This window comes from Labeo rohita, chromosome 18, assembly GCF_022985175.1.
Source record: "Labeo rohita strain BAU-BD-2019 chromosome 18, IGBB_LRoh.1.0, whole genome shotgun sequence".
Classification (NCBI taxonomy): domain Eukaryota; kingdom Metazoa; phylum Chordata; class Actinopteri; order Cypriniformes; family Cyprinidae; genus Labeo; species Labeo rohita.
In genome coordinates this window covers 23,539,796-23,559,275 of record NC_066886.1, presented here as the reverse complement: position 1 = coordinate 23,559,275, position 19,480 = coordinate 23,539,796, and the positions used below count along the sequence as shown (strand labels likewise).

General features: G+C 35.8%; 3 protein-coding genes across 4 annotated transcripts in view; 1 reads left to right on the top strand and 2 right to left on the bottom strand.

Moving 5' to 3' along the window:
• The window catches only part of gse1b (Gse1 coiled-coil protein b), a 223,425-nt gene extending 218,466 nt beyond the window's left edge, over positions 1-4,959 (top strand). For both annotated transcript variants that reach the window (XM_051134586.1, XM_051134585.1), the window contains exon 18: positions 2,619-4,959. In XM_051134586.1, coding sequence (XP_050990543.1) covers positions 2,619-2,756 — 138 coding nt within the window. In that variant the 3' untranslated portion in view covers positions 2,757-4,959. The remainder of the gene's footprint in view (positions 1-2,618) is intronic.
• A 3,144-nt stretch (positions 4,960-8,103) lies between these two features.
• Positions 8,104-12,169, bottom strand: gins2 (GINS complex subunit 2). Its single transcript, XM_051135405.1, has 5 exons — positions 11,993-12,169; positions 11,196-11,310; positions 11,014-11,113; positions 10,307-10,433; positions 8,104-8,291 (listed from the first exon to the last, which is right to left on the bottom strand). The coding sequence occupies exons 1-5, from the start codon at positions 12,080-12,082 to the stop codon at positions 8,175-8,177; spliced, it is 549 nt and encodes a 182-aa protein (XP_050991362.1). The 5' UTR covers positions 12,083-12,169; the 3' UTR covers positions 8,104-8,174.
• Positions 12,170-15,707: 3,538 nt separating this feature from the next.
• emc8 (ER membrane protein complex subunit 8) lies at positions 15,708-19,410 on the bottom strand. Its single transcript, XM_051135380.1, has 5 exons — positions 18,885-19,410; positions 18,553-18,629; positions 18,402-18,471; positions 18,205-18,299; positions 15,708-16,397 (listed from the first exon to the last, which is right to left on the bottom strand). Exons 1-5 carry the CDS (start codon positions 19,089-19,091, stop codon positions 16,238-16,240), a joined length of 609 nt encoding a protein of 202 aa, XP_050991337.1. The 5' UTR covers positions 19,092-19,410; the 3' UTR covers positions 15,708-16,237.
• Between the last annotated feature and the right edge of the window lie 70 nt (positions 19,411-19,480).

The window sequence follows — 19,480 nt, the reverse complement described above, 5'->3', positions numbered from 1 at the left end:
ACATGACTATAACTGCTTGTGTTTGCTGAGATACTGTCCTCTTGAACATACCAATGTAGCACAGTTTTGGATCATGCCTCCATGCCAAAAATATTAGATCTATATCCGAATTGGTCCTCCCCAGTAAGGCTGCCACTAACAACTATTTTTTTTAACGATTCATCTATCGACTAATTTATAGATTAATTGCCATTTGGTAGTAAAATAAAATAATAAAAAATGTATAAATGTAAAAAAAAGCCATTGATGAAATGTAATACTAAAAGAGTAAAAATGTAAACAAACCTAATAAAAATGAAATAAAAAGAAAATAATAACAAATGTCAGAAAAGTGAGAAAGTCAGCATGTTCTGAATGTCAATATATCCACATGTTCTGTGCTTCTGTTCATTACAGCTGAGTGCAACTACAAAGGAAAAAATGACAACATATCCACATTTTCTGGTCTACTAATAATAAAATTGTAATCTAAATATTAAAAAAAAAAAAATTGTGCTAAAAATAGATGTAAGTGAAAAGCCTTTAAAATGATTTAAAATACAGTCGTGGCCAAAAGTTTTGAGAATGACACAAATATTAGTTTTCACAAAGTTTGCTGCTAAACTGCTTTTAGATCTTTGTTTCAGTTGTTTCTGTGATGTACTGAAATATAATTACAAGCACTTCATACGTTTCAAAGGCTTTTATCGACAATTACATGACATTTATGCAAAGAGTCAGTATTTGCAGTGTTGGCCCTTCTTTTTCAGGACCTCTGCAATTCGACTGGGCATGCTCTCAATCAACTTCTGGGCCAAATCCTGACTGATAGCAACCCATTCTTTCATAATCACTCAGAATTAGTGGGTTTTTGTTTGTCCACCCGCCTCTTGAGGATTGACCACAAGTTCTCAATGGGATTAAGATCTGGGGAGTTTCCAGGCCATGGACCCAAAATTTCAACGTTTTGGTCCCCGAGCCACTTAGTTATCACTTTTGCCTTATGGCACGGTGCTCCATCGTGCTGGAAAATGCATTGTTCTTCACCAAACTGTTGTTGGATTGTTGGAAGAAGTTGCTGTTGGAGGGTGTTTTGGTACCATTCTTTATTCATGGCTGTGTTTTTCGGCAAAATTGTGAGTGAGCCCACTCCCTTGGATGAGAAGCAACCCCACACATGAATGGTCTCAGGATGCTTTACTGTTGGCATGACACAGGACTGATGGTAGCGCTCACCTTTTCTTCTCCGGACAAGCCTTTTTCCAGATGCCCCAAACAATCGGAAAGAGGCTTCATCGGAGAATATGACTTTGCCCCAGTCCTCAGCAGTCCATTCGCTATACTTTTTGCAGAAGATCAATCTGTCCCTGATGTTTTTTTTTGGAGAGAAGTGGCTTCTTTGCTGCCCTTCTTGACACCAGGCCATCTTCCAAAAGTCTTCGCCTCACTGTGCGTGCAGATGCGCTCACACCTGCCTGCTGCCATTCCTGAGCAAGCTCTGCACTGGTGGCACTCCGATCCCGCAGCTGAATCCTCTTTAGGAGACGATCCTGGCGCTTGCTGGACTTTCTTGGACGCCCTGAAGCCTTCTTAACAAGAATTGAACCTCTTTCCTTGAAGTTCTTGATGATCCTATAAATTGTTGATTTAGGTGCAATCTTAGTAGCCACAATATCCTTGCCTGTGAAGCCATTTTTATGTAATGCAATGATGGCTGCACACGTTTCTTTGCAGGTCACCATGGTTAACAATGGAAGAACAATGATTTCAAGCATCACCCTCCTTTTAACATGTCAAGTCTGCCATTCTAACCCAATCAGCCTGACATAATGATCTCCAGCCTTGTGCTCGTCAACATTCTCACCTGAGTTAACAAGACGATTACTGAAATAATCTCAGCAGGTCCTTTAATGACAGCAATGAAATGCAGTGGAAAGTTTTTTTTCGGGATTAAGTTAACTTTCATGGCAAAGAAGGACTATGCAATTCATCTGATCAGTCTTCATAACATTCTGGAGTATATGCAAATTGCTATTATAAAAACTTAAGCAGCAACTTTTCCAATTTCCAATATTTATGTAATTCTCAAAACTTCTGGCCACGACTGTACATATATAAGAGCAATGAGGCAATAATAATTAGTTCAAATAAAGTATCACAAGCAAGTAATCTTATGGATTTATTGAACAAAACTGTTAAAATAAACAAATGAGCTAATGTACATTACAACAAATACTGCAGAGGGCACCAACGGCCTGACGATTGTTTTTACACTTTACAGCATGATCTAATCCTTGTTTAATATTGACCAAGCATAATTTAATTCAGATGTCCAATTAATCTATTATTTGGCCATTTCTTGATGACAGAAATGCTACAGCCATTATAAGTAATATGTGGACATCAAAACGTTTAAACTCAAGAGTGAGGGTTTTAGCTTTTATTCCGAAATCACAGTGAACAGTTAGCATATTGAGATGTAACGTTATTCTCCTGTGTTTGCGTAGGTTTATAAATGATTTACCCTAGAAATCTGATTACATTTTTTTTTTAACCGAATACTCATAGAATCGACAAATCGCGACTGCCCTACTCCCCAGGTGTCTCATAGGTAATGTGTGCATTTTTTTTTTCTGTAGGAACTGATGGCGCAGAAGCAGAAGCTTGCGGCTGAGAGGGAAAACCTACAGGCAGAGCTGGAGCACTTTAAGAAGTGCCTGACATTGCCGCAGAGCCCTTGGTCTAGGGGTCACTTCAAGGGCTATCCACCCAGGTGACACTCTACGACACCACCGACCATCCACTCAGCCAACCCCCGACATCCCTTGCAAACCCCCAAACCTAGACTCATGCTCGGTCCACTCCGAGAGCCTGGAGATTGATGGTGAGGAACAGAAGATCTGGCCCACAAATTTGCCATCCACTGACCTCCTCTCCGATGCCATCCTGTGGGCAAAATCACGCATGAACACACATCAAAGCCTCCAAATCGCAGGGACAGCCATACTGCATCGTAGAGAGAGAAGAATGCCAGTGGAAATGCAGCTCAGCCCACCTGCCATCTCTTTACCATGGAGGTCATGCCTAGAAATGCACTTAAAGACAAAAAAAACCTGAAGAACTATCTGGAGGTACTGTGTATGACAGACTACTCTTTACGATCTAGGGAAGGAAAAAAAACATCAAATAAATAAAGGAAATGTTTTATTTCAAGATTTAGAATAAAGTTTTTTAAAGAGGTGCTTCAGCATTGTATTGTAAATAATTTCAAAACAAAAATGAAAAAAGAATTTTGTATGTTTTTAATTACTTAAATCATTGTTCTTTGGAAGAAAAAAAAAAGCCTGCCATTTTTTTTTTCTAATATATTAATGCTTTTGGGCGTTAAGCAAAAGGTTTACTTTTAGTGTTTGCTCCGCTGCTGGTCAGAATAACCTTTTCAGGACTCGTGGAGTGATGACATCACTTCCTTTTTGCCTGAACCACAGTAGCAATGGCCCCGGGACCTACCGCCAACAATTTTCCCTCAAGGCCATGCGTTACAGGATAACTTGAGCCCTGCATTCTGACGACACACCCGCTGATATGTAGGACCCAGGACATCTACTGTCTTTTATCATTGGCTAGTGGTTACCCGTCTCTCAAAGTTCTAGAGTGCTACACTGAGTTGTCTTTCTTGTCATGAAGCAGCATGCAGCCTCTTTTTGGATTTCTGTTTCATTAAATTAAAGAGCGTTTGTACTAGAATTTGATATTCTGGAATCTCACCTGTGTGCAGAGAGCTCAAGCGATGACAGTCTGTTAGGAACTGACATGCACAAAAATGAAATCCATAACTGTTGTTGTACAATAAGAATTATAATTTGTTTGATATACAAAACATTTTTGCCATTGACAATTACTGTGCCAAAGTTTCAGAGGTGGCATGCCAAAATGTTAAAAGCAAAGCTTAAGTTGAAGAATCGAGTTAGTCCTGCTGAGAGTTAATTGGAAAAGTGCAAGAGGAAAAAAAAAAAACTGCTCTGCCCGAAGACGTTCTTGTTTGCCAAGTTTTTTTTTTTTTTTTAAATATTCATTGCATTTTAACTTGACGAGTCATAGACAAAAATCATTAAGATGGGCCTTAAATGAACTCTGACTGCCTGTAATATCTTTAATTTTCTACCTTTTTTATATTATTCTCTTAGATGATGTAGAATCTGGGAATGACACACCTGTTTGTTTTCCTGCCACTTAACCCAACCCCCCATCACGTGTGCTGTATACATCTCATGTATACAGCACCGCATACAGCATGCAGTTAAAGACAGAGACCGCACATGCCATTTTTGATCAGAATTTAGTGCAAGGGTAAAACACAGAGGTGTCTCAAATGCATCTTCGAAGCACAGGTGAGGAGTTTGCTTGCACTGTCATTTCTTTCGGCTATGCTGACCCCGAGCAGGCGTGCCATCAGTTTGATCACTTTGTGTGTGTGTGTGTGTACCTGCTTCACATGAAGCACTACCACTGCCTGATGAGAGCATATACAAACCTGCCCAACAAACGTGCACACACACACACACACACCGTCACGCCCAAACTCAATGGAGGATGTTAGATGCTGTGAAACCATGGGGTTTTTATGTTTGTTTTTCTTTTTTGTTGTTTTAATTTTTTATGTACTTGTTTGAATTCATTGTAATGTAATATATTCTTTGTTGAGTGTAGTAATTAGGTATTTATGGATATATTGCTGTAATTTCAGACAAAAAAATTAAATATTGCAAAAATGTGTTTGCTGTTTTTTATTTTTTATTTATACTTCCCAGGGCTTACCCATGGTCACAGTTTTTCTCATTCGTTAACACAATTCACGAAACAATTCAAAATTTTTTCACAACTGTAAACACAATTTCAAACTACACTGCAACTTCCAGGTAAAAATCAAATATTGTAGCCAAAAACATTCTTCTTTTTTCAGAATCAAACTTTGGCCTCAGATGACACACAAACTTGACAAATACACACACTACTTTACTGGCTAGAGAACACTAGTGAGTCAGTTCAAAACACTAAGTTAAAGTAAATTTAGCAATAAGCTTTAAGAAGTTGATGTTTTTTAATTACATCACACTACTGTAAAGATATCTTGCAGTAGATGAAAAGTACTAGGAAAGTTTAAATGCCAAAGAATTGAATGAACACACAATGCAGAACAGTGCAGCTGGGAAGTATTCACAGCGCTTCACTTTTTCCACATTTAATGTTAGAGCCGTATTCCAAAATGGATTATATTAATTATTTTTCCTCAAAATTCGACAAACAATACCCCATAATGACAACATGAAAGTTGTAAATCTTTGCAAATTTATTAAAAATTCATAACATCCGGCATCCTGTTCTACTGATCATTCTTGAAATGTTTCTACAGCTTGATTGGAGTCCACCTGGTGGGAAATTCAGTTGATTGGACATGATTTGGAAAAGCACACACCAGTCTAGATAAGTTCCCACAGTTAACACTGCATGTCAGAGCACAAACCAAGCCATGAAGTCCAAGGAATTGTCTGAAGACCTCCGAGACAGGATTGTACCGAGGCACAGATCTGGGGAAGGGTACAGAAAACTTCTGTAACAGTGAAGGTCCAATGAGCACAGTGACCTCTATTATCTGTAAATTAAAGAAGTTTGGAACCATCAGGGCTCTTCCTAGAGCGGGTCGCCTGGCAAAACTGAGCGATCGGGGAGACAGGCCTTACTCAGGGAGGTGACCAAGAACCTGATGGTCACTCTGAAAGAGCTTTCTGTAGAAAGAACCCCCCCCACCCTTGAGAGGTCCTGCAAAGAAGGAGAAACTGCCCAAAAATAGGTGTGCCAAGCTTGTAGCATCATTCTCAAAAAGTGTAGTTATGTGTGTGTTTGCAAAGATTTCAAACAAACTTCTCACATTGTCATTATTGGGTATTGTTTGTAGAATTTTTAGGAAAATAATAAATTGAATCCATTTTGGAATAAGGCTGTAACGTAACAAAATGTACAAGAAGTGAAGTGCTGTGAATAGTTTCCGGATGCACTGTTGAATTCAACATCCCCTGCTTAATTGCATTATTGTTTTTATTTATTTATTTTGCAATACTACTGCTGTTTCTTAGTCTTTTGAAAAACTCACATTATGAAATAAATGTTTTTCTCCAGTGCATGTTGGCTACCATTATTGGCACACCTAGAAATTCTTACGAATAAAATATCTCTGAAGTATATTCATTCACATAGGGTGATTAAAAATGTTCATCCATGACTTCCTGTTCCACAGGATTATAAATATGAGGACCACAAAGGCCAAATTCCCTTTAATCATCTATCACAAGGAGTAAAACCAAAGACTATAGTTCTGATGTACAGAACAAGACTTTTGAGCTTCACAAAATAGAAAGGGGCTGTAATAATTAAGTCCAATCAACTAAAGATGTTACAAATCTGCCTGGGAGAGGACGTGTATATTGTCCTAATGCACGCTGAGGAAGAGAGTTTGAGCGGCCAAAGACTCTTCAAGGATCACAGCTGGAGAATTGCAGAGATTAGTTGAATCTTGGGGTGAGAAAGCCTTAAAAAAAAAAAAAGATATATCAAACAGCCCTACATCACCACATGTTGTTCAAACAGATTTTAAGAAAAAAAAAAATAATAATAATAATAAAAATAAATAAATAATTCCTGGCTCATCCAAAACAAACTCCAGCATATTCAGTTGTCAGACATGACTGGAACTTCAAATGGGACTGGCTTCTAGGGTCAGATGATGCATAAAAAAAAGAGCTTTTTGGCAGCAAACACACCAGATGGGTTTGGTGCAAACAGGAATAAAAAGTACCCCATGCCCACAGTTAAATATACTGCTGGATCTTTAATTTTGTGGGCTTATTTTCCTGCCGGAGGTCCTGGACATCTTATTCAGATACATGGCATCATATAGATTCTATCAAATACCAACAGATAAAAAAAATCTAAAGCTGACTGTTTCTGTAAGAAATCTTATAATGGACCATTTTTGGATCTTCCATCAACACAGTGATCCAAAACATCAAGATCAAAACAAAAATGTGTCACGGAGCACAAAATGAAGCTTCCCCTAAAATCTCAGTTCCCTGACCTGAACTCTGTAGAAGATGAGGGAGGTGAACTAAAGAGAAGCAGCACCAACATGGAGCTGGTATTCTTAAGGATCTGAAGAGATTCTGGATAAAGAAATGATCTCCGATCTCTTGTCAGTTGTTCTCCAAAGTCATCAGGCATTATAGGTGAAAACTCAGAACTGTTATCTTGGGGAAAAGACTTTGCAATAATTGGGTCTATAATTGTGGCTACGTGAATACAGAAAATCATTCATAATGAGATTTTCCCCAGACTTTCCATTGTTTTGCTTCAAAGAAAGGTTAGAATTTTTTTTTTTTTTTTGAATGAAAGATCAAAAAGATAAACAATGCAGATTTATTTTCACAGCCACCTTTGCTTATTTTTACCATACTTACTATATTTACCAAGGGTGCCAATATTAGTGGGCAGCACTGTAGGCCAACTTCTCTCATGGTCATTCAATGCAAAAAAGGAAAAACTGGAATCTGAGTGTGCAAAAAAAAAAAAAAAATATATATATTGAGAAAACTGCCTTTAAAGTTGTCGAAATGAAGTTCTTTGCAACGCATATTACTAATTACAAAATATCTTCAAGGAATATGATCTTTACTAAATATCCTAATGATTTTTAGGATACTGAGCATAAAAGAGCATAAAAGAAAAATCTATAATTTTTACCCATAACAGTTAGAATAGACTATTGTTGGCTATTGCTACAAATATATCTGTGCTACTTATGACTGGTTTTGTGGTCCACGGTCACAAATGTCCTTTTACTCCATCTTCTTCATTTATGTTTCCTACCACTAGGATACATTTTCCAAAGCAAATAATCACCAATGCTCCTTGTGAAATGTGTGAAACGTTATAAGTTGAGAAATGTGACTGATGAATCAGTTATATGTGTTAGTAGTCAAGAAATACTGCTGCTTCTGCATTAGTATTTCATTGACTAAATGGTTATAGTAACAGGAAAAGTACAACTTTAGGTTAATACATTTATTTAGACAAAAAAAAAAAAAAAAAAAAACGTCTAACATACATCCTTTGATTCTAGCCCTCCATTATCGGACAACCTCTCAGTAGTCCTGACTTCTGCTCGGCTGCAGGTTTGAGCGCAGTTTATACATATAGTTCAGAGAGTCCAGCAGAAATGAGCGTGTAGTGTTGATCTCCATTAGTGTGAGATTATCCAGCTAAAGAGAAAGAGAAAGACAGTTTATCAAACTGACAACTTAATCTAACTAAATCAAACCAGTTAGAATAGAATTAATAATTCTGAGGGATTTACGCTTAGGCTTTTTTAGGACTGCTTTTAACCCTGGGTAAAATAACATTTCACACTAATATAGAAAGGGGTTAGCACCACAGTTAACCATGGGACATGAAACTCCTTCTCTGCATTAACAGTGCCTGCATTTTAAAGCATTGTTCTCAGGGCTCTTTCATAGGGGCTGAAATTCAACACTGTTGTATATATTAATGCTGTGAATAATTGAAAACATTACACAATTATTAAAAATTCAACAATCCATATTCACCTTCCAGACTTCACAAAATATTTTGCTTAAAATACGACCTATAATATCATTTGAATAGACATATTACCAAATGTTACAATGATACACTTTGACAGTATGCCATTGATAACAGTAAAGAGAAAAGAAACGATCCAACCGCATCCCGGCACACGTGATTTACTGCTCACGTGTGACACGCTCATATTGCTAGGCGCCATTCACACAGAATGCGCTTTTGTTTGGACAAAGATATCACAGTAAAATAGGAAAGACATGTAAGAAGATGGGAGTGAACTTCTTTTAACTTGAGTGCTGCTTTTTTTATAATGTCATTTCATGTATGAGACGCTGAAACAGATGCGAGTGCAACAGTCAAACGCGTCCATGTTTACAAACCTGTGAAGAACTACTAATGTATGGCTGATATTTCACGTTTGCATTATGGTGACAGACTGAAAGCTGCTGTTCACTGTTTTTACAGAACATTTATAGGTAATAATAGTCTACTGGTGTTATACCTTCAGTCATTTTGAATTGAAATTACCTTGACTTCTGAGATTTTTAAAAAAGCTTTTTCCTCGTAATATTTCTTAACATATAATAGGGCAAGTTTGTACAAGATGTAGTTGTAGTTCATGCATCTTTTCTGCAAAGATATTTAATTTGTGATTCGTTTAACATTTACATCAAGCTGAAAACTTAACGTGTGGTTCACTTGAAATTTTCTTTAACTAGAGCAGGGGTGCCCAACCCTGTTCCTGGAGATCGACTTTCCTGCAGAGTTTAGTTCCCACCCTAATCAAACACACCTGTCTGTAATTATCAAGTGCTCCTTGAGATCCTAATTAGCTGGTTCAGGTGTGTTTGGTCAGGGTTGGAGCTGAACACTGCAGGAAAGTCAATCTCCAGGACCAGGGTTGAGCACCCCTGAACTAAAGGGGTTAATAATAAAAAAAAAAAAAAAAAAAGTTACTTGAATCATGTTGTACATTGTCAAGTTGACTAGTTAAAAATTGGGGGGAAAAAAACAAACAAAAAAACAAAAAAACAAAAAAACAAATTCAGTAAAATGTTTTGGGGAGGGAAAAAACAAAAACAAAAACAAAAAACAAGAAAAGAATTTAATTTTTTGCCATATCGCCCAGCCCTACCTATAATATTTAACAGCCAGTTTTCAGTTACTTTTATTTCTTGTGTGTGGTATGTTTTGAATTGAATTATTCACAGCTTTAGTATGGCCCACTTTTAAATTTCATGGACTAAAAATGCAAGCTCTGAAAATACAATGCATTATAATTCAGTAACTAGTAATGCAAGGCATTTTATTAGTGCAATTAAGCATGCTTTCCTTGTTTCGGAAGACATTTGGCAATATTTAACTTCCATGGGTTTTTCTATGACCTTTTATGATTACAGGACAAAGACTTTTTCCCCTCCATCAAAGTAACTGCACACATAAATAGTAATTTGTCATCGACAAAAAAAACTTGTGAATATAAAGAAATATTCATATTCAACATTGAAAAGGCATGGAAATCAATTTTAAATTCTCTGATATTTTCCAATTTTTTGTAGCCATGAAAACCCTGCTGCGTTCAGAGCGCAAGTTCACCAGACACCCATCAGAATATTTCTGTGGTTCTAAATTCACTCATGTCAACAGGTCGCAATAACTAGCAGTTGTGTTTTACCTGTGCGTGAGCCTCCTGCTGGCTGATGAAACTATCCGCAGAAAGTCTTAGTTTGGCCACACGTGTGTCCCAAATGTCCTTCACCAGGGTTCGGATCTCATCGGCTTTGGGGATGTTATCTGCAGCACTGGACACACAAAAAAACTATTTCAATATTTCAAAGCAAAAGCATAAGTGTGCACGAACCTTACAGTTAGTTTCAAGTGCATTATCACGAAGACTGCAAAAAATATGAACATTTGTTATAAGCCAGTTTGCTTTGTGTATTGTTAGAATGTTTTTTACTATGCTTTCGAAGAACATGCATTCAATCAAAATGCTGTGGATTGTATGTCAAAGCAGCAATAACTTATGCTGACATCAATCTTCCAAACTGTAATAGAATAAGGAATAATGGTTTTCAAATGTCTGTCAGATTTGATCAAACACAATTTTCTTTCCAGGATGGACACATTAAATGGCTTGTTCGTTTTTTCTTCTGAATAGCCAATAGCCTTTAGTTTACATCTTAGCCAAATAAAACCACATTTGAAAGCCATTTAAACAAAATAGCTGTTGTGGTTTCTGTTCATATTTTTTCTCTATTTAAGCATTCCCTAAAAATGATGTCAAACAAACAAAAAGAAATAATTAAAAAGCCACAAAACTCTGATTCTGATTGCATGAGGTCTTTTATCTAAACTTGCTAAAGGTGATCTGGTACTCACTGGTTGAGTAATAGTTTGGTTAGCTCCATGTAATATGGACTTGGAATGGGAGTAAAAGCGTCTAGTTTTCTCTCCCGTTCACGGATCTCCTCTAGTTTGTCTGGAAATGAAAAGATCAGCTGTGTTTAGAGATGGTTTCAGAAAAGATGGTATTCCAGCACAGACATTTAATTAAAACTCACCGGTGTCCATCCACTCTGGAGGAACTATCCTGCATTTCTGTCTTTGTTTAAGATTGAGGGCCAACCACACAGGAACTTCCACTGGCAGACCTGGGTTAAACGGGCCCAGATCTCCCTAAAAGTTTGTTTATACACGACAAGTCATGCATTTGATGTGGTGGTTAATGAGTGTGACTTAATTATGAGATTGCAAAATGTTTAATATACAGAGACATGGGACAAAATAGTTTATGTCTTAATTATTTGGAGTAATCTGTTAGACTTTCGTAAGTAACGTTACCGATTGACGTTTTATTGCTTCCACCTTTTTGTCAAAAGATTTTGTTTTTGCTTGCTGTAACTCAGTGTGTCAACTGCACCGGAGATGATAATGTTTAGCATTTAATAAAAGCTAAACACTAAAAACTCATGGCCAGCGTTCCCTTTTTTATAAATACTTAATGGTTTCAAACTGTTTTTAAGCTACATCTAGATAAGAAAATCAGACTTGACAAAACATTACAAGCCCATTTTTCAGGGTAACGTTACACTTAGTTTTTCACCAAAACCTTCTATATTATAATTCTTTTCTATACGTATGTATGTGTATGCATATCATTGGTGACAACTCAAGCTTTTGAAAGACATTAAATTACCAAAACACGACAGAATTTAAGTCGTTAATAAATACTGATGAAATATTTAGTTAATCTGAAAAAATGCAGACAAACAAAATTCATAATAAACTAGCCACACATCAACTTACAATAACCACATTACTGATTAAAAAACAGTCTGTAGCTGTCGTATTTACTCACCCCAATCAAATAGATTTTGTCAAGACTGAAGTTTGGGATGATTTTTACCATCTCTTTCTCTGCGAGAAACTCTACCTCCGCGGGATCCATTCTACTGTGGCAGTTTTCCCGCGTAACTCTCAGACGTGTGTCAATGACGTCAAGGAGGCGAGGCAACCAAAGCTGCTCTGAGGTAACGCTATAGAGCTGCCCTCTGACGGTCATTCTTGAACCTGCAGTTGTTTTTCATTCACAGCACATCGGTTAAAAAAAAAAAAAAATGAATGAATATGATTAAGCATATTTCAAATAAATAAATAAATAAAATCTAATTAAGGGTTTTAAAAACGTAAATGAAGAATAAGGATTAAATAAATACATTTTAGCAAAGTATAAAAATAAATTCAGAACTATTTAATTAAAAATTAATCATATTCAATCATATCCATTCGTTTATTCATTCATTCATTCATTCAAACACACTTAGACATGCTAATGAAGATCTTCTGGATTACTAGGAAGTTACTGGCAGGTGAGTTTTATCAAGGTTGGAGCTAAACTCTCCAGGAAAGTGGACCTCAAATCTAGAGTTGAGAACCACTATTTTAACGTGTTTTCATGTTGTGGATCACTAGTCACGCCCATTTTATTTTGTGACATTTGTTTCAATTAAACTGATATTGGTACTTTTATGGTTCCTCAAATCCAGCCCTGGAGGGCCACTGCCCTGCAGAGTTTTGCTGCAGCAGTGGCCCATCAGGGGCAGATTTGATGAACCCTGCTTTTGTCATATTTAATGCAAGGTTCATTGCATGAGCATTTTATAGAGAAAACTGCAAGTCATTTACATTGCATTAAGCATTTAATGCAATTAAGATTTATTTATCAGGTCAAGTCTTCCTTGGGAATCAAATTCATGACATGCTAGTGTTATTCTTAACAGTGGACCTAGCCAGGCTACAGATCTAAACATCAAATCTAATGTTTACGTTATGCATTATCCTATAGTATTTGTCAATTCTGAATTATTACAGACCTTAATACGTCACATTTATGTCTCAGTTGATGAATTAGCCATATAACACATTTAAAAGTAAATAAAAGAGTTGGGTGAAAATAAAATAACATAACATAACATAACATAACATAATATAATATAATATAATATAATATAATATAATATAATATAATATAATATAATATAATATAATACACATATATTACACAAGTAAATAAATTTACAATTCATGCTTCTGAATTTCGGGACAAAAGCACTTTTTAATCAATTGGGCCATGAATGAGATAAATAATTATGCAAGTTACTAAACACTGCCTATGTATAGCTGTGAAACACTAATCAGTAATTTGGAACTGTTTGGGGAAAATTAAAAAGAAAAAGAAAAAGCGTAATGTCAATGCTTTTTTTTTAATGTTTATTAATGTCTGTTCATGTAATACAGGGATTCCCAAACTTTTTTAATCAGACCTCTGATCTAAAATATTACTTAAAATTGAATTAATTACACATTAAATACACATTTGTATGATTGCATGGTTCTCTGATGTTGGTTAATGGCCATATTGGCATGCATGTACAAAGATAAACTATTTAATACTGACTGCTATTTTCTGTTCAGGGACTCATTATTCCAATTCTCTTTGTCAAATATTCTTGAAATTTGTTCCATTTATGTCTCAGTTGCTGAATTTTCTTTTCCTGTTCATACAAATATTTACACATTAGTAGACATTTAATGGAAAAAGGCAATTGATTGTGTGAGAATGTTTCCTTTTTGGCTGAGTTTATATTTTAACACAGATCCAACAAAGTTTAAAGAAGTTTCATTTTTCCAAGTAGTTAAAAGTGCCCATAATTCTTCATTAAGAACATGCATGTTCAAGAATCTTTATGATCTATATATAATTTTGAATGAATGTTTGTTTATAAAAATAGGTCATCAGTTTTGTATCAGTGATCATTATTGTTCCAGCCAAGTACATAAAATACAGATGACAGAGAAAAACAACAGTGTAGGTTGCAAAATGTTTATTAGGCCACTAATTTGGTTGTCGGCATTATTTCAATTATTGCCAGATGGATGACTCTTCATACGGTAGGGTAACAGAAGAACATAGCAATACATCATTAAAATGGCAGTTAATTCATGTCTTTATAAATATTCTCTTTTCTTCTGTAAGCAACTATGTAAGCAAGTGTGAGCAGCTCTGTTAAATTGAGGATACATCTGTGGTGCATTTAATGGTACTTGATCATTTGCAGGTAGTAAACTGCATTTTTGATAAAACATCTGCAGTTGATTTGTAAAAAAAAAAAAAAAAAGTGCTGCAAAGCACTGCATCCATTGATGTACAACCACTTTGCTACTTAAAATCTGATATATTTAACCCATTTTCCGAACAATTTTACTTTTCTGCAATTTCTGCAAACTACTGACAGGTTTTCATCTTTTGTAGCATTTTCGCATGTTTAGTATTGACCCAACTTGGCCTTCAGTGCACCAGAACATTTCAAAAGATTTCATGATTGTTCCCCTTTTTTTCCCCAAATTGAATAAAATGCAAATGATAAATAACAAATGTATTGTTATTAAACTTCTGATTAACCTTGTGAAACTACCATAAGGATGTATCAAATCAGTTCCCTTATGTTCAGCGCTGGGCAGATTACGTAAAAATTATAGTCCATGGCTTAGTACAAATTGCATAACGAAAATTAGTTAATAACAATCTGCTATAGTTTACACATTTTTGGTAATATAATCTGACTACTTTCTGATTACTTTTAGATACTTTTTGACCCAACTCGTTTCCACAATTTGAATAGAATTATTGATTTAAAAATATAAAACAAAAAGAAAATATATATTTTTTTGTTATCAACAACATTTAATATCACACTACACCAGGGTTTTACAAACTGGGGTTGTGAAGGAACTGCAGGGGGGTTGTGAGTTGATGAAAAGCTAATAATGAACTTATAACTAATAACTTTTAACAATCATAAGAATGAATAAAAAATTATTAAAAAAATAATAATCAAAATAAGACATTTGAGCACTAAAAAAGATTGAATATTTTATTTACCTTAATGTCATATGACCATCATTGAACTGTTAACATGCAAAGTGATATTAAATTATTGAAATATTAACTTAAAATTTCAGGGGTACTTCACATAAGTGGTTTCAGATTTTTTTTTTTTTGTCCAGATTTCTAAAATCAACAGTAAGTGAAGGTCATTAGATATGATAAAGACAGTTTTTTACAGCTATTTGATTATGAATGTTATGTGATACAATGCAATTACAAGTACTTAATTTTTGGTTACTACTCAGCTCTGCTTATGTTCACGCAGGTAGTTTATAATTTCAATCATCAAACAACTAATCTTGCTCAAACACTAAGTGTAATATTATGTTTTGCCTTTATTTTTAATTATAAAATGTTTTTGCTTACAAAAAAATGTTTGTGTGCTATCTTTCTTCAATACAATCTGCAATGCAATGACATTTAAGCATTATTAAGCATTACATGACTGTCTAAATACTCTGTTTCCTTATATGGAGTGTTTCAGTTATATTACTCTACGGCACAACAGCCAGCTGAACTCTCTAAGAAATTTGTTTAAAGCCATTTGAAAAAGCAAGCATGTTTTTTTTATTCATTTTCACAAAACTTTACAATCATAAAGACCTCATATCTAAAGGTCTAGTCCTTTATTTACTGAAAAATCTGAGCCAAAAATATTTATTCTTCCACCATAAACAAAGTATTATTGGTCTGCTGCAAACATAAAAGCATTCTCTTATCTTATAAATCAATATATTAATTTCTAAACTTAAGTAAAACATTTCCATTTGAGCAATTTAAGTAGTTAAGAATAGTAAATAACCATACCTCTAATTTAAACTAAAGATTCATTCCAAACAAGGGGAGAAATTACCATTTTTAGCAATTAGTTAAATTAAGTAAGACTAGTCCAATACCATCCAAAATTGTACATGAGTCTTATACAAACTATCGCATGAAAACAGGTATAAAATCTATTTGACATCGGACTCCTGGAGTCACCTCAGTGTTCTCAAACATGAGGATGGAGCACTTACAATCCTCCATTTACTCTTTTGTAAATCTTTCTTCTCAGTGAGAGAGCACGCATGTCACTGACAGTACTGAAAACAGGTCAGATATGCTTCCCTTTAAGCACTGATGGTTTGGTTATGTGGACAGGATCTCTGGATAGATTCAGCATAAATGTAAGACAGATTTATTGATCTCAGGGTTGGTCCAGTCATTTCGTAAGTCATCCAGATGGTTGTCAAAGTCTACGAGATTCTCGTATGATTTGCTTTCTAGAAGAGCCGCTGTGATCTTCTGTGCCTCTAACCAATCCTCAAAGCAGTCACTGCAATTCAAAGAAAGTTAGAAAAAGCATTTAAGTTCTGTTTTTAGCTTTTCTGCCTTTTAACAGTCTCATTATGTGACAATGACATTAGACCTCCATTGTTACGTAATTCATATACAGTATGTTTATATACAGTATGTCAGTAATGAAGCATTAACAGTGGGGCTCCCACTCGAATTACATACGTTCACAGAGGTGGATTCTTTTTCTAAAAATCTTTTGTGTGTGCACATTCATCTGTAGAAAGGAAATTATATAATTATGTTACCTTTTCATTTTTGTGTGGAGAAACACTTTAACCAGTGTTATTAGAAGTTATTGCTGTAATTGTAAAATGATTATTACATGATTTAAGTGGCTTTAATCTGGCTTTTCCTCTTTCTTTTCCTTTTAAAGATTTGAGATTTTCCTTGTTCTTTTGGCATATAAGAAGTCATTGTACTATAAAAACATACGGTAAGTTTAAATATGTCCTTGTTAGCCAAAAAACAGCTTTTAATGAAACCGAGTTGCCAAAATGGCTAGTTTTGCACTTCTTCCTCTTTATGTGATAAAGCCACTAATAATGCAGTGCTTAACAGATTACAACTCTTCCTTTCCCATCTAATGTCAGTGTGATGTTCCTCAATCAATACCACACCATGTTTGTTTTTCTTAGGAAAGAGGAGAACAAGTCTCCTAACTGAAGTTTGGGTTTCTTGCTATTGTCGCCTTCTGGCTTGATTAGTTGGGGGCTGAAAGTACCTTTAGAGAGAGGAACTATTGACATTGACACCACTGGATGAGGACAAACATTTGAATTTGATCAAGCTGAACTGTCGTCTTCTGTGGGGCTGCTTTAAAGCTGAATCACGTCTTGCAACATCGACACTGTTACAGAACTGAACTGACTCAACACTAAACTGACTAAAGCTGAAAAAAGACATTGCTGCCTTTTGTAGAACTGCTTATAGCTGAACTGAACTTGCTTCAAAATTAGATGAAATTCAAAGCTATTGATTTTGACTGAACCAACATTAAACTGATTTTAAGATCCTGACTGACAGTTCAACAGTGTTTGGTTGTATGCTGTCCTCCGTTTTCTCCACATTCAAGCAGCTGTAATGTCAACAATGTCTAGTAAGCAATCCAGGTGTTCTGTGGATGTAAAGCCCAAAGCATACTTCATTTTTTACATGTATGCGAGGGACAGCGTACAGTGCATGTGACGCAAATTTCGTCATTAGAATAGTATGCAAGTACTGTACGTGCACCACCCAAATGTTTGTAACCACGCAGGTCACAAATGAGCATTGAAGTTATTCTACAGCAATCAGTTGTTCCACAGGGTGGCAACACTGTCCAAAGCCGTTGTTTCACAGTAGAAAACAAAACTAAAGAGACGGAACAACAACAACAAAATAGCAGAGACTTTAACAACAACAGACGCTCACATTGACAAGCGCTTGTGAGCGAGAAGGTATGAGACAGCTCAGCTTTGGTTTAAAAGAGTTCAAAAATATTTGTTATCAGTCATAACTTATAGAGAGCAGACACTGGACATGGATGAAGCTTTCTAGAGCGCATGTGTCAACCATCCGTGTTCGTGCACAACATTAAATGAATATGTTGAAAGTCTATGCGTTTGACTGTAAAGCTGAATGAGCCACTGAGGTCACAGTGGATTACTTTTTTTTTTTTTTTTAGGTAATGTGCCTCAAAATCTACCTAAATAATATTTATGGGTGACATAAATATTATTCTGGGTGAAAATATTTTATTTTTGGGTGAATTTCGATTTTAATGTTACAAAATGAACTGTACTTACGTGCTTGGCTCTCTGCACTTCCACTTGTTATCATGATGATCATAGATGAAGAGAACAGGCACAAAACACTCCATTGTGAATCTGCTGTTGTCCAACTAAAGGTGACAAACAATGCAGTTTTACTGTGTAGCTATTTAACATGGTTGTGATATGGCTGTAATATTGCCAAATTAAAATACCAGTCATACGTAAATTACCATGATCATTGCAGCCTCACTGAAGTTTTCTGAGATTCTGGCAGCGACCTTCTCAGCCACCTGGTTTGGTCTGAAAAGTTGGAAAGATCAAAACATTCCACATCCACCAGATACATATCATGCAAAGCACATGAAGAAGCCCAAATTTTACCTGGCTTCCTTAATACGCTCATTTGCTTGATAATAGCCAGCAATGACATACTTGTTCTCTTTGCACCATGTATCAATCTGAGGAAAGAAAGAAAATTGATTTATAAGTGCACCAAAGTATTAGGTTCATCTGCCTGGCATATGATCATCTGACTGACAGTATACTGAATACAGGGATAGTCCTCTTGGCCTGCTAAAATAATCAGTAGTTTATGCTAAACTAGCTGATGGACTGTACATAACATAAAGATGTTATAAACATTAACAACGTAATTGTATAATTAAGCTGCTTTGAAACACAATTAAACTTACATGAACAAAGAATCGTCTTACCAATGTGAGTGCCACCTCCAGCATAGGGGCTAACGCCAGAGCCCCATGGAACAGAGGTACACAATCCACGCACAACACTGAGTCTTTTGGGCTGTCCTTCTTTTTGTGTTTCTCAGCCACCAGCAGCCCGTTAACGGCGCAGTGAGGGTATTTAGCAGCATGTAATAGCATCTTACAGTACGCTTGAGTGGTCAGTTTTAAAGACATGTTTACAGATCTTGTGATCAAAACCTCTATTCCTCAACAAAGTCTCTTGATGTCGTGATACTTGGGAATGAATCAAGTGTTCTAAAGTGTACATACACTGCCTCTAAACTATGACATCTGATTAGAGTCCCTCTTCTTCTTCTTCTTCTTCTTCTTTCAGGTTTTATGGCGGTTGGCAATTAGAGTCCCTCGAACACGTTATTCGCTCATTTACTACACGTCAACCATCCCCTCCATACTGGATCTGACATGCACAGCTGACCCTGAACTGGCTGGTGTTTCCTGTCTCCTTATCACATTGTGTGCGGACATCCGGGAGCTGATCCAGTATCAGAAGTTGCCGCTTCTACAAAAAAGATTCAGAGCCAAAATGACGAAAGAGCGTAACT

Bases quoted from the DNA above. Each gene is read 5' to 3' on its own strand.
- emc8 (XM_051135380.1), bottom strand. From the start codon at position 19,091: ATGTCTTTAAAACTGACCACTCAAGCGTACTGTAAGATGCTATTACAT. The intron at 18,300-18,401 runs GTAATTTACGTA...TGTCACCTTTAG, and splicing joins GTGAGGCTGCAATGATCATG to TTGGACAACAGCAGATTCAC. The intron at 16,398-18,204 runs GTAAGTACAGTT...TTTGAATTGCAG, and splicing joins AAGTGCAGAGAGCCAAGCAC to TGACTGCTTTGAGGATTGGT.
- gins2 (XM_051135405.1), bottom strand. From the start codon at position 12,082: ATGGATCCCGCGGAGGTAGAGTTTCTCGCAGAGAAAGAGATGGTAAAA. The intron at 11,114-11,195 runs GTGAGTTTTAAT...TTTCATTTCCAG, and splicing joins TCCAGAGTGGATGGACACCG to ACAAACTAGAGGAGATCCGT. The intron at 10,434-11,013 runs GTGAGTACCAGA...TTGTGTGTCCAG, and splicing joins ACCAAACTATTACTCAACCA to TGCTGCAGATAACATCCCCA.